Raw genomic sequence first — 13,496 nt, forward strand, 5'->3', positions numbered from 1 at the left:
ACAGACTCACCATAACACAGACTCACCATAACACAGACTCACCATGAAACATGTCTGTCCACCATAACACAGACTCACCATAACACAGACTCACCATGAATCCTGTCTGACCACCATAACACAGACTCACCATGAATCCTGTCTGACCACCATAACACAGACTCACCATAACACAGACTCACCATGAAACCTGTCTGACCACCATAACACAGACTCACCATAACACAGACTCACCATAACACAGACTCACCATAACACAGACTCACCATAACACAGACTCACCATGAAACCTGTCTGACCACCATAACACAGACTCACCATAACACAGACTCACCATAACACAGACTCACCATAACACAGACTCACCATAACACAGACTCACCATAACACAGACTCACCATAAAACAGACTCACCATAACACAGACTCACCATAACACAGACTCACCATAACACAGACTCAGCATGAATCCTGTCTGACCACCATAACACAGACTCACCATGAAACCTGTCTGACCACCATAACACAGACTCACCATGAAACCTGTCTGACCACCATAACACAGACTCACCATAACACAGACTCACCATAACACAGACTCACCATAACACAGACTCACCATAAAACAGACTCACCATAACACAGACTCACCATAACACAGACTCACCATAACACAGACTCAGCATGAAACCTGTCTGACCACCATAACACAGACTCACCATAACACAGACTCACCATAACACAGACTCAGCATGAAACCTGTCTGACCACCATAACACAGACTCACCATAACACAGACTCAGCATGAAACCTGTCTGACCACCATAACACAGACTCACCATAACACAGACTCACCATGAAATCTGTCTGACCACCATAACACAGACTCACCATAACACAGACTCACCATGAAATCTGTCTGACCACCATAACACAGACTCACCATAACACAGACTCAGCATGAAACCTGTCTGACCACCATGACACAGACTCACCATAACACAGACTCACCATAACACAGACTCACCATAACACAGACTCACCATAACACAAACTCACCATAACACAGACTCACCATAACACAGACTCACCATAACACAGACTCACCATAACACAGACTCACCATAACACAGACTCACCATAACACAGACTCAGCATGAAACCTGTCTGACCACCATGACACAGACTCACCATAACACAGACTCACCATAACACAGACTCACCATAACACAGACTCACCATAACACAGACTCACCATAACACAGACTCACCATAACAAGACTCACCATAACACAGACTCAGCATGAAACCTGTCTGACCACCATAACACAGACTCACCATGAAACCTGTCTGACCACCATAACACAGACTCACCATAACACAGACTCAGTGAGGTGAGGTGTGTGTATGTGTGTAAGAGCTTGACAGAGAGATACAAGGGAGAGGAAGAAAGCGCTTTTTGCCTATTTGAGTAACACTATGTGGTTTGTCAGTGACTTGAAACACCCAACCCCCCGCTGTCCTCTATCTCTCTCCTATAGTCCTGCAGGCAGGGCGGACGTATCTCCACAACCGTAACTCGTAGAGACTCACGGAAGGCGGCATTGGATTCGGAGTGAAACAAAATACATTATAGTTCATTATGAGCATCGTGATCTGAGCTTCCATTTCCCAGAAAATGTCAACTTTTCTCTGATTGAATAGTTTGAGGTCAGCGCCAATTTTGATCCAATCAGAGATGTATACGGTCAAACAGCTATAAATGTACTTGCAGGCCAGTAGCCTCACACTCCCCCTCTTCCTCTGAAAGGGATTGTCAAATGCTAATGTAACAGCGGCTAGACCTGCCACTCCTATATGCTTGAGGGTTGTTTTGTTTGTGGACGACAGAGGAAGAGACTAGCTCTTATCTCTCTCTCTCCCTCTCTACATGTCAGTGTGTTTCTATCACTCTGTCTTCCTCCTCTGTCTCTGTCTCCCTCCTCCTCCTCTGTCTCTGTCTTCCTCCTCTGTCTCTGTCTTCCTCCTCTGTCTCTGTCTCGTTCTGAGATTAAGTTTTCTCCACTCTTTGACTTCTAGGAAGAGTATGAGCGGAGACGCTTCTTTGTTTTTTCTGTTGCCTGCCTCCTATGCTAAGGTGATTCTCTCTCTCTCTGTTTGACTACCTGAATCTGGTTTCATCACACTAACATCCTCTATCCTTCCTTCCCTCTGTCTCTCTCTTCCTCCGTTTACTCATTTTGTTCTTTTGTTCTGAAGACGTGCAGTCTCAACGGGGTTGTGGTGGTGAGGAGGAGGAGGTGGCCGCCATGAGGAAGAGCGTGTCTCCGTTGCCAGGCAACGAGGGCGGAAGCTCTGCCACCACCACACGGGTGTTTGGCGTTCCCTTGGAGGAGGTGACGCACACACACACCCTCAGCGGCCACGAGGTCCCGGCGCTGGTCAAACGCATCGTCGACTACATCGAGGAGCACGGTGAGTGGTGGACACACACATGCACACACACACACACACACACACATAGGGCTGGGTATTGGCAAGGATCTCACGATACGATACGTATCACGATACTTGGGTCACGATACGATTGTATCACGATATATTGCGATGCGATACATATTACGATATATTGCGATATTCTACAGAATTTACTCAAAATTAAATAATAGAGCTAAAGATGCAACACACTGTGTACCACCCACGTAGTGTAATAATATGTACATCACTTTATACTGATAAGTTAGTGGACCAATTTAGTCAAAACTACTGAGTGTTGAGTGTTACTGAACGCATCGATATGGGAAATATCAATACAGTATCGATTAGGGCTGTCAATCTCCCTCTATAATCAAATTCGAATTTCAGTGCTTTATACATTTTAATATTCGAATTATATTCGAATATTTTAATTAATTTTTAATTGAATTAAAAAAAAAAAAATTTTTTTTTTTTGGTCTGAGTGAATTGTTGTCTTCTCTTATGTTATGTTCTGATTCTAAATATAGCTGAATCTTTGGGTTTGACCAAGTAAAACTTTTTCTAAGCATTTTACCAAATGTAGATGGAAAAGTGAATGGTGGATGAATATTCAAAATAATATTAGGCTTATCACAAATAGTCCAGCAATGATGTTTATGAAAACATGTTCCTTGTACAATGTACATATACATTCATTGCATTAGAAAATAGGTCAGATAACCAGAGCTTAGTTAATATTCATCAGTGATGTATTGGTGCTGTCTGAAATGCTAAAATAAAATAATTGATAATAAAAAAAGACACAGCCTTTGTTTGAGCTCCTTATCAATAAACAAATAAGTAAACTTTGCCAAAACAACAATGAGCCATGAACAAAAAAAAATCAGTCACGTATTGCACTTAAGAGCTACAGGTTTACATTCAGTATAGCAGCTTCAACAGTCAACTTCAGTTAACAATGAATGAACATACATTTTAAGAGCTACAGGTAGGTTTACATCAGTATAGCAGCTTCAACAGTCAACTTCAGTTAACACTCTTTTCTTCAAGTATGTTGTCAGAACTTGTCACTGTTCTAGTGTTCAAAAAAAAAAAAAAAAAAAAAAAAAAAAAATTAAAAAAAATAATAATATTCGTTTTTAAAAAATAATAATAATCGAATTTCGTTCATAATTATTAAATTCGAATAATATTCGAATATCAAAATTCGTTTCAACAGCCCTAGTATCGATTAGGGGTGGGAATCACCAGATGCAGAGGCCTGGCATGGCATGGCCTGAATTTTTTTTTTTTTTTTTTTTTAATATATCACGATACTTGGCGTCCAAGTATCGATACAGGATCGGGAAATAAAATATCGCGATATATTGCCGTATCGATTATATTGCCCAGCCCCACACACACACACACACACACACACACACACACACACACACACACACACACACACACACACACACACACACACACACACAGGCGTTTTGGATATCATACTTTTATTATAATTTTTGTAATGGTATGCTCTAATGCAGGAAACATTTCTGATATTTTTTGTTGGTCATTGGCCACAGTGGTGGTTGCATCCCAAAATCCACCAGCCAATTTCACTATTTTACCAGCCAACTAGATTTACACAATAAGACTTATTTAATTGTGCAACAAATGTCTTCAATTTCATTTAAAGTCCCCATGAAATTAACATTAATTTTACTTCCTGGAAAACAGTATCTTTCCTGGTGACCTCATGCTGCACAGTGTACTAGTAGATGTCAATATAAATTCCAACCAATAAACACAGCCGGTTTTTAAACAGTTCTGCCCTTCCACCCCTCCCATCAAATAAAACATGCTTTCTCCTGCTGACTGATATTCCATTGGTTTACACTTTTGATTGACCCCTCCCAACATCATCTCCTGCACATCCTGTTTCAACAGGAAGTACAAATCAAGGAAGCTTAACCGTAAGCGTTTTTTTGTGTGATGTGAGCCAAATAAAAAGTGAAATGTGAGTATTTGGTTCTCCTTGACATTGAAAATTGAGATGTGTGCTACGGTCTACCCTTTCACCTTTTTTTGGAACACGTTTTGGGTTTTGGGTTTAGCACTCCACTGAGAAGCCCATTGTTGAAGCCCAACCTTCTTTTTCTAAACATTACAACACCGATATTGGGATTTATGAATTGACACATCAGTTCCTTCAAATGAATAGCGATTCGATATCGATATAATTTATTTAAAAAAATCCCAGCTCTATTTTTCCCTCTATAAAAAACGTTTAAATTTAAAATCTCCTCTCGTGATTTTCCATAGAATTGTACCTTAGGCCAGCAGAATCCTACCTTTTCTATTTGATCAAAGCGATCTCACACCTTTTGTGTTTCCCTGTTATTATTACATCATGTTAGCTTCAATATTTGCATTTCTCCCGCTCAGGTTGTCTTAGTAACACCGGTTTTACATCCATGTCTGTCTCTGTATGGTTTATTCTGCATTAATCCTGCAGTTTGTCAGCTGCTCAGATTCAAATCAATGTTCTTATTTGAATTTGATGGTGCAGATACGTAAACATGTCATCATGCACCTATAGGACATTGTTACCCATGTTTGCCTCGAGGCAATTTATCTAGCTGTCATCTTTTTTGTTGCGTCAGCAGTTGTTTAAATTAAAGGAGGGGCAAAATCAAATCTACCAACTGTAATGCCTACCCCACACTACAGGATTTTCAAATCCTTGAAGATTATAAAAATCTTGAGAGCCCACACACTACAGGACAGAGAGAGCCGATTTTTTTACATTTCAATCTTGGGACACACACACAATCGCGTCTGTTCAAACGCAACCCCACACACTAGAAGATTATGCCGAAGATTCACATTGGAAGCAGGGCTCGACGTTAACTTTTAAAATGCCTATTCAGTGTGCGCACCGGGTGTAGTAGTAGTAATAATAATAATAATAATAATAATAATAATAATAATAATACATTTGTGTCATTTCGTTTTCTAAACAAATCTTATTTTTTGTTTTTATAATGCATTTGCACTGAAAGGATTTGTTTAACTAATATTTGCGCGGACAGCCGCGTCCATTCGGGGTGTAGGCCTACTGTGCACGGCCAGGCGAAAACCGTCTGTAGGTGCCTTGTGGAGGGGCGCGTCTGCTGATTAATTTTGACTCACTTTTCCGTGCGGACACTCGCCGATGCGGGGAGCTATGAGACCTAAGCGCTTGTTGTAGGCTACATGCTTTGCAGTATAGCATTAGTTTTCCGTCCCGTTCAAAGACGCACGGGTATTTCACCTCGATGACAATTTCCTCATTCTTTGTTTCTGTGCGGGGCTGCGGGTGGACGCGGACCAGTTTATTTTGCGAAAAACTAATGGAAACGCAGCTACAACTGGCTCTCTGCTCAAGATGCAATCGCCTGTCGGGTTGTAAATATCTAACATGTTAGATATGGCCGATTCCCAATCGGGAAGAGGCAGTCTTCCCGATTGTGAATCTTTGAACCCCACACACTACAGGATCATTTGGGAAGATTATCTGCCCGACGCGCTTCAAATCGGGAGCACCCCCGAGAAAATCGGGAGGGGGGAATCTTGGCCATAATCTTGCAAATTATCCTGTAGTGTGGGGTAGGCATAAAGGATAGACTCAGCTTCCCTGTTCAACTCAGCATGTGCAACACAACTGAGTTATGTACTGTAAAAACATTTAGTAACAAGTGAGACAGAGCTTAAAGAACAAGTTATGTACTCTAAAAAACGTTTAGTAACAGATAGTAGATAACAAGCATATTGGCAGGCTTAGGATTTTATCCTGTGTTACCATAGGTAAATCACATCTTTATGCCTTTTTCACAGACGTTTGTTTTTATTCCTTGGTTCTAGACTTAGAGAAGTGTGACTTTCGCCCCTAGGCCTCAGGGTGTTGCACCTTCATGGAATCTTATCTATTTGACCAAACACTGAGAGCCATGGTTACATTTTCTCAGCAGACTGCACTCCACTATTTGTAGACCACTTATCATTTCTAAGTATATATGTCTCAAGTTCTCAATAAATCTGACTGCATTATGTAACGTTTCACTTTTCCCGAACACGCCCTGGTGTTGACCTGCCGTGACTGCTCTCGCACCACGACCAACCAAAATATGTCGTTAGTGGAGAGATGCAGTTTTCGCGATAAGAGTACCGTAAATTCCGGACTATAAGCCGCGGCTTTTTTCCCGTTTTTTGGCCCCTGCGGCTTATATAACGGTGCGGCTTATCTATGGATTTTTTCAGAAAAAAAAAAAAAATACAAATAAAATCTCTCTTTTTTAGCACTCTTTCTAACTATAAATCCACTTCTGTTTTAATTTCCTCTCTTGCCCTCTTTTCACCACACCGCGGACACTGTGTGCACTGTAAAAATAAACAACGGTGGTGTTGTGTTATGTTGTTTTGTTGAAATGTTACGGTAATACGGTAAATGGGAGCTTCCTCAAACAGCCATCTCTTTCCCGACAATCCCCTCTGTGCGTGACCACTTACATATGGTAATTACGGTAAGCAAACGGCCACTCGGCCAACAACTCCCTCCCCCGACTACCAGGAGAAAATCACAAACTTCGGCGAATTCACACAAAGGAAGATCAAGGAATATTCACAACAAGACGAGCAGTAGAAGCAACACTCTCACTTACCATGGGGAAGGTACGCAGAAATTCACACGACGCAGCTTTCAAGTTGAAAGCAGTCAATCTCGCATTAAAAGAGGGAAACAGAGCAGCAGCGCGTAACCTGGGCATCGATGAGTCAATGGTGAGGCGTTGGACGGTGCAGCAGGAGGAACTGTCTCAGTGCAAGAAGACCAAAAAGTCCTTCAGAGGTCATAAAAGCAGATGGCCCGAACTTGAAGATTCCCTTGAAGATTGGGTGTTGACCCAGAGAGCAGACGGCCGAGGCGTTTCCACGGTGCAGATCCGACTGAAGGCCAAAACAGTCGCCACCGAAATGAAAATTGAACATTTCAGAGGTGGGCCATCTTGGTGCTTCCGATTCATGAGACGAAAGGGACTGTCCGTCCGGGCGAGAACTACTGAACAACTCCCTCCCGACTACCAGGAGAAAATCACAAACTTCGGCGAATTCACACAAAGGAAGATCACGGAATATTATAGGAGTGTGAAAACATCCACAATCACCAACGGGTTCCAAAACGCTGGACTGCTGCGGGATGAAGAGGATGACGCCGCCACAGCTGGCGCTGAGGGCCGTCAGAGGCTTCAGAGGCTGTTCGATGCCGACAGTGACGAAGAGGAGTTCGTTGGTTTTGAGTGACAATGAAGGAGAGAGGAGAGTGGTTGACGAAGCCACCCTGAACCTGTTCGTTTCCGACACTGAAGATGAGGACTTTGGTGGTTTCAGTACGCAGGAAGAAGAGGAAGACGAGGATTAGTGACTTGACTTCTCTGGTTACAGCCGTTTGCTGCACATATAGCCTATTGTTGTGTGATTTTGTCTGGGGATTAGTGACCTGACTTTTGTTTTGTTTTGTTGAAATGTTAATAAATGGGAGCTTCCCCAAACAGCCATCTCTTTCCCGACATTCCTCTCTGTGCACGAACCCTTTCATATGGTAATTAAACATCAAAACACCCGCGGCTTATAGACCGGTGCGGCTTATATAAGAAAAAAACAGTCAATTTTGGTGCTGCGGCTTATATACCGGTGCGCCTTATAGTCCGGAATTTACGGTAACTCTGAATGTGCACCGCCAGACGGTTCCACGGTCTGCTTCCTCCTTCGTTACATAACAGTTCTGTCAACTTGTGAAAACACAAGAGTGGAACTGTGCAGAGAGGAACCTGCCAAAGCTCTCTCTCTCCCCATCTCTGTCCATACAGTATATCTCTCTCTCCCCATCTCTGTCCATACAGTATATGTCTCTCTCCCCATATCTGTCGATATCTCTCTCTCTCCCTGTCTCCCTCCCTGAGAATGACTGTCATGGAGTAATTCTCATGCCAACATGGAACATTTGAAGTGTGAGCGCTGATCATCTTTTTGAAGAGTGGGTTGGCAGTCCAGCCTTCTGAAGCACTTCCTTACTCACTCGCAGAAGGAAGGATGAGTGGATAGCAGCTGAAGGGAGACACCATTAATTTACCAGCCAAGTTTCACTTTTAGAATCAAACTCCAAGTGACGGTTGGGAGTGACTGGTAGAGCAGATGAAGTTTGCAGCGGCAGCCTGTATTTGGCTGGTAAATGCATCAAAGCTAGTGGTGTTATGTTATGTTATAGAACCAGGGGCAAGACACCACCTACTAGCCTCTTCATACTGAGGATAGTCAAGATGCATTTTTGCTTAGGAACCTGAAACAGAGACACGTAGACACAGACACTCTGGTCTGTGGCACTGGTTTAAGTCTGACATGATTTATGGTCTGTGCAACAGGCTTTGTGAAGTGATCAGGCGAAATGGCAGAAGATGTAAAGATCCATTTTTAGAATGTGTTTGCAGCGTTTGTCCCAACAGAACCAGTTAGACCACCCCTAAAAGGCCCAACCCTGGTGCAGGTCGGCGAAAGAAAATGCAGAAAACTCATTGGATGGAAAACGTAGGGAAGCTGAAGCCCTTGCCTGGGTGTTATATATATATAGAATGAATGTCTGCAGGTGGAGGAATCAGGTGAGATCAACCTGCGTTGAAGAAAAGGAGAGGAATGTATTGTAGACATGAGTTTCTGTCATGACTATTGTACAGTGAAAGGTTCAACAGTAGAGGAGCAGGACATTTCTCATATAATTTATGAAGCATGTATTCACCTTACGCAGCCCCGCCCACTTGACCCATTGTATCGCGACTTCCCGTTCAAAGCGCCGGCTGTTTTACCTGCTCAAACTAGTCTGACTCCACATTGAGTCAGACTAGGTTTATGAGTCACCAAATAAAATCGGAACTTCCGATTGTATTTACACTTCCTGTTAGTCTCTCGAGCCAGACGGTCTCTTCTACATAAGGTGAATAGGGCACCTATTAGCACTTGTGCTCACATCACAAGGGAAAGAGATGTTCTTGTAAAACCTGCTAAGTCAGTGGAGATGTTTTCTTGAAGTCAAGCTTCACCTCAAGGCACCTCAAATGACCTCCGTGGCAGTTGGCAGTTTGTGTGACCTGGGGCCTGACCGACCATATGAGCTTATGTAATAAGTCACTTAATCCCCCGAGGGCCTCTGCTGGCATATTAATTAGAATGGTGCAGCCAGCCCAGAAGTTAGTCGACCAATGAAAAGACCTTAATCTCCCCGGTTTAATTTGTGTGCGATGCCAGGGTCGTCAGAAAAAGCAGGGGGTTGGAAACATGAGGCAAAAACCTACCTGAATAGTAGGGTAGAAACATCACATTTCTTTATTCACATGATTTTTTTACAATGACTTAGGTGGCCGAAATGTGTTTGGAGGGTTAAGAGCACCTGTCTGAGATGTCAGAGCTGTGGCAGAACAAGGAGCAGGAAGATAAACCATTGGTGTTTGCAGGCTGAGACCAAATTGGAACAAAGCTTAGCTAAATGGTTTGTGGTGTGTGAACATCTTCCTGCCAGTCAGGGTTACATGAAGACTTGACAGGATTGAAGAACAGAAAATGTGTGCTGACTGTAATGAAGCACATCTTTTTTTGTTCAGTTTGCTATTTTGTTTTTCTCAGATCTGGACTGGTCATCCTGCTTCTTTATCATTGGGATCCTTTAATCTGAGCATAGAGGAAGAGAGGCTATAATGTTTAATGATCTAATTATACTACTAACACAATCAACATTGTAGAATGATATGGCTGTATGCCTGCTTTCACTAGGAAATTGGAGCAAAGTCACTCATATCAGCTCAATTCATTAGCAGTAGTAGGAGTTGTCATTCTCTGTGTAGCAGTTAGCTGAAGGAAACGTGATTGTCCCACAGGGAGACATGGGGTTTTTCAGCATATTCATGAGATTCACAAGATGAACAGAACGAACATTATGTAAAAGAACGTAAACATTTGGAAGCTGTAACGGCGTGCCGAACTGCCCCCAGCCCCAACAGCAGCTGCCCGATGCAATCGGTTTCTCCTTTTCATCACACACTGAGTGTTCTCGTCACAGTCACAGGTGGGAATGATAACTATCAGTACGGTCATACTGCTCTGCTTTCATACTGATGAAGGAGTCCGCATGCACGCACACACACACACACACACACGCACACACACACACGCACGCACGCACGCACGCACGCACACACACACACACACGCACGCACGCACACACACACACACACACACACACAGAAATCTTTCAGGCATGTCGTCCAAATAGCATGTCACGTCCAAACAGCATGGCATGTGATTTTTCCAGCCACTGAGTTTGACTTTGAATGTGACTGTACACAGGTTGGATACCTGTCACTTGCGAATAGAACTGATATGCCTACCAGACATACCACGTACCCAGTAGCCAACATGTTTCCAGCACTTGGGTGCTCATATTCATTTCAAGCCTTTGGTCTGCCTGTGTAATACAAGGCCAAACCACAGAATGTGTCCAAACTGACAAGCTCAGAGCACCAGTAAGGATGGCTCATTAAACAGGCTACTGTGATACGGTTACATTCTGCTGCTGATGTTAAGTTCAAGTCATACTTGGAGGAAGGCTCTCAGTTCAATGTAAGAACATTTGAACAAATTCCATTTGTTTGATTTATTAATGACCGGTCATACTCTCCCAAAAACACACACACCACAAACGCACACAAGCAGAAAACACGTTTGTTTTGTTTGTTCTTTGCCAGGGATGCATAAGCGTCAAAATCACAGTGATTAGTAGGGATGCACCGATCCACATTTCTTCACTTCCGATCCGATTCCGATACCTGAATTTGGATGTCTGCCGATACCGATATTATGCCGATACCAATATTTTTCTTGAATATACAGTATAGGCAAAGATTTGGTCAATTAAAGATTTAAAAAAAAAATAAACCTTGCAAAAAGCAGACAAAATTAAGAAAATATACAAGGCAAAGAAGGATACTATTATACATGGGCAAATTACGGCCTGTGCGCTGGAATTGCAAAAAAAAATCCGGATCCGATCCGTGAATTAGTGCCAATATCGGCTACCGATATTGGATCGGATCGGCCCCATCCCTAGTGATTAGTAAGTAAATACATAATAACTGTCATGTTTCAAACCCATCGTCATTTACATTTCGATATCGGTAAATGTATTTACTAGCTCAAAATCACTCAATTAATTTAAAGGGAGAATGGAGGGTAGGCTAAATACACTGCTCTTATCGAAATATACTATCTATTGTTTGGCAATAGCCATTGGTAAAAAAAAAGTCTTAATGTTGCACACAAATTATATAGGAATAAAACAATGGCAAACATGTCCCCTTTTCCTCCAGTTTCAATGTAATTGACATTAGTGCCTAGACTACAGTTGAGTCGGTGTTTTCGACACAAAATGGCCACCGTGAAAAGGGTCTATTGGGGCACGGCGTATCATGACGATGCAGTGCTGCCTCTGGGATGCTTTACCTTCCTTCATGTGCGACCAGTGGGGCTTGTTAAGTTAATTAAAAGGCCAGACAGATCTGTTACACTTGTAGGCTGGTTTTCAGGCTAAATTGCAGGCAAGAAACTCTTGAAACAGGACTACTGTCTCACAGAGGGGCATCATCAACAATCCCAGTGTACAAAGAGTCATTCCAAAGAAACAAATTGGTCTCATAAATCATACGTAACTTGTTTCTGGCAAGTGCTTTTATAATTGTTGACTGTCTGTGCATCCTGGTGGCTCGGTAGCACGCATACAACGGAGGCTCGCTCCTTTGTGCGGCCGACGTGGGTTTGAATCCGACCCGAGGTCCTTTGCCGCATGTCATCCACTCGCTCTCTCTCCCCACCTTTCCTGTCTGCCTACTGTCCTATCTAAATAAAGGCAAAAATGCCTGTTGAGAGGAAAAAAACACATTTTGGTTTGTTAATGATCTCTGTTCTGTGTGTGTGTATGTGTGTGTGGTCTGTCTGTCTGTCTGTCTCTCTGTCTGTCTGCATGCTGGTGTGTGTTGTTTTACCCTCTCAGGTCATCTGGACCTGGAGGGGCTGTTCCTGGTCAATGGTAACGCAGAGCGCGTTGATTGGCTACGGCAGCGCTACGACAGCGGTGAGGAGGTGGAGCTAGAGAAGGAAGCAGACTTGGCCTCGGCCGTCAGTTTGCTTCGTCTGTTCCTGCAGGAGCTGCCTGAACCGGTCATCCCCACGGCCATACAGGGACACATACTACAGCTGCACCAAGGTGTGTGTGACCCACACCTGTTCTGTATTTTATTTTTTAACTTTTTCCATTTTCTTATCTCCTTCCATCCACCCTGAAACCAACAACTTAATGTTCTTTTCACGTTGTTTTCCGTTTTAGTAGTAGCTCATGCAGGAATTTGGCCTTGTTAGGGGGAACGATGTCTTCTTTGTGATTCTGTCGTCCTTGCTGTCATGGTAGCTGCACTTTATAAGAACCCAATATGGCTTCACCCATTCTTTTCTTCTGTTTCTTCATTCTGTCTTCTCTTCCTATTCTTACGTTTACTTCTCAAATACCAAGGTTGTGTCAGTATTTGTTCCCTTGTCATTGAGAGCCATCCTCTTCCAATTTAGTGTATTCACACACACCCTCAAATTCAGAACGATATGCAAAGGGTGGAAAAGTATGGAAGATACATTTTATTATCTGAATTAAAGTTATGAAAGTAGGAGAAAAACCTCTGGTAAATATGAGAGGGGACAACTGTTGCTCAATTCCGACGCTAACTAATTGACTGTCATATTGCCCATTCATTATTAGGACATCTCATATTGAATATTAACCTGAATCTTCAAGTTCAGCCAACATGTGAAGGTGTGGAACGATACAGTGTTTTTAATGGACATTGTGATTATAAAGGGGAATTCTCACAATTGGTCCACTGCTCTGTTTATCTTTCTCCTCCTGGT

The 13,496-nt window shown here is 42.8% G+C and overlaps 1 protein-coding gene across 2 annotated transcripts in view; it reads left to right on the forward strand.

Moving 5' to 3' along the window:
- Positions 1–13,496, forward strand: part of fam13b (family with sequence similarity 13 member B) — an 82,273-nt gene that overhangs the window by 920 nt on the left and 67,857 nt on the right. For both annotated transcript variants that reach the window (XM_083651389.1, XM_083651390.1), the window contains exons 2-3: positions 2,259–2,474; positions 12,592–12,804. In XM_083651389.1, the coding sequence (XP_083507515.1) occupies positions 2,309–2,474; positions 12,592–12,804 (379 nt within the window). In that variant the 5' untranslated portion in view covers positions 2,259–2,308. The remainder of the gene's footprint in view (positions 1–2,258; positions 2,475–12,591; positions 12,805–13,496) is intronic.

The sequence above is a fragment of the Poromitra crassiceps genome (assembly GCF_964638095.1).
Source record: "Poromitra crassiceps genome assembly, chromosome: 15".
Taxonomy (NCBI): Eukaryota; Metazoa; Chordata; class Actinopteri; order Beryciformes; family Melamphaidae; genus Poromitra; species Poromitra crassiceps.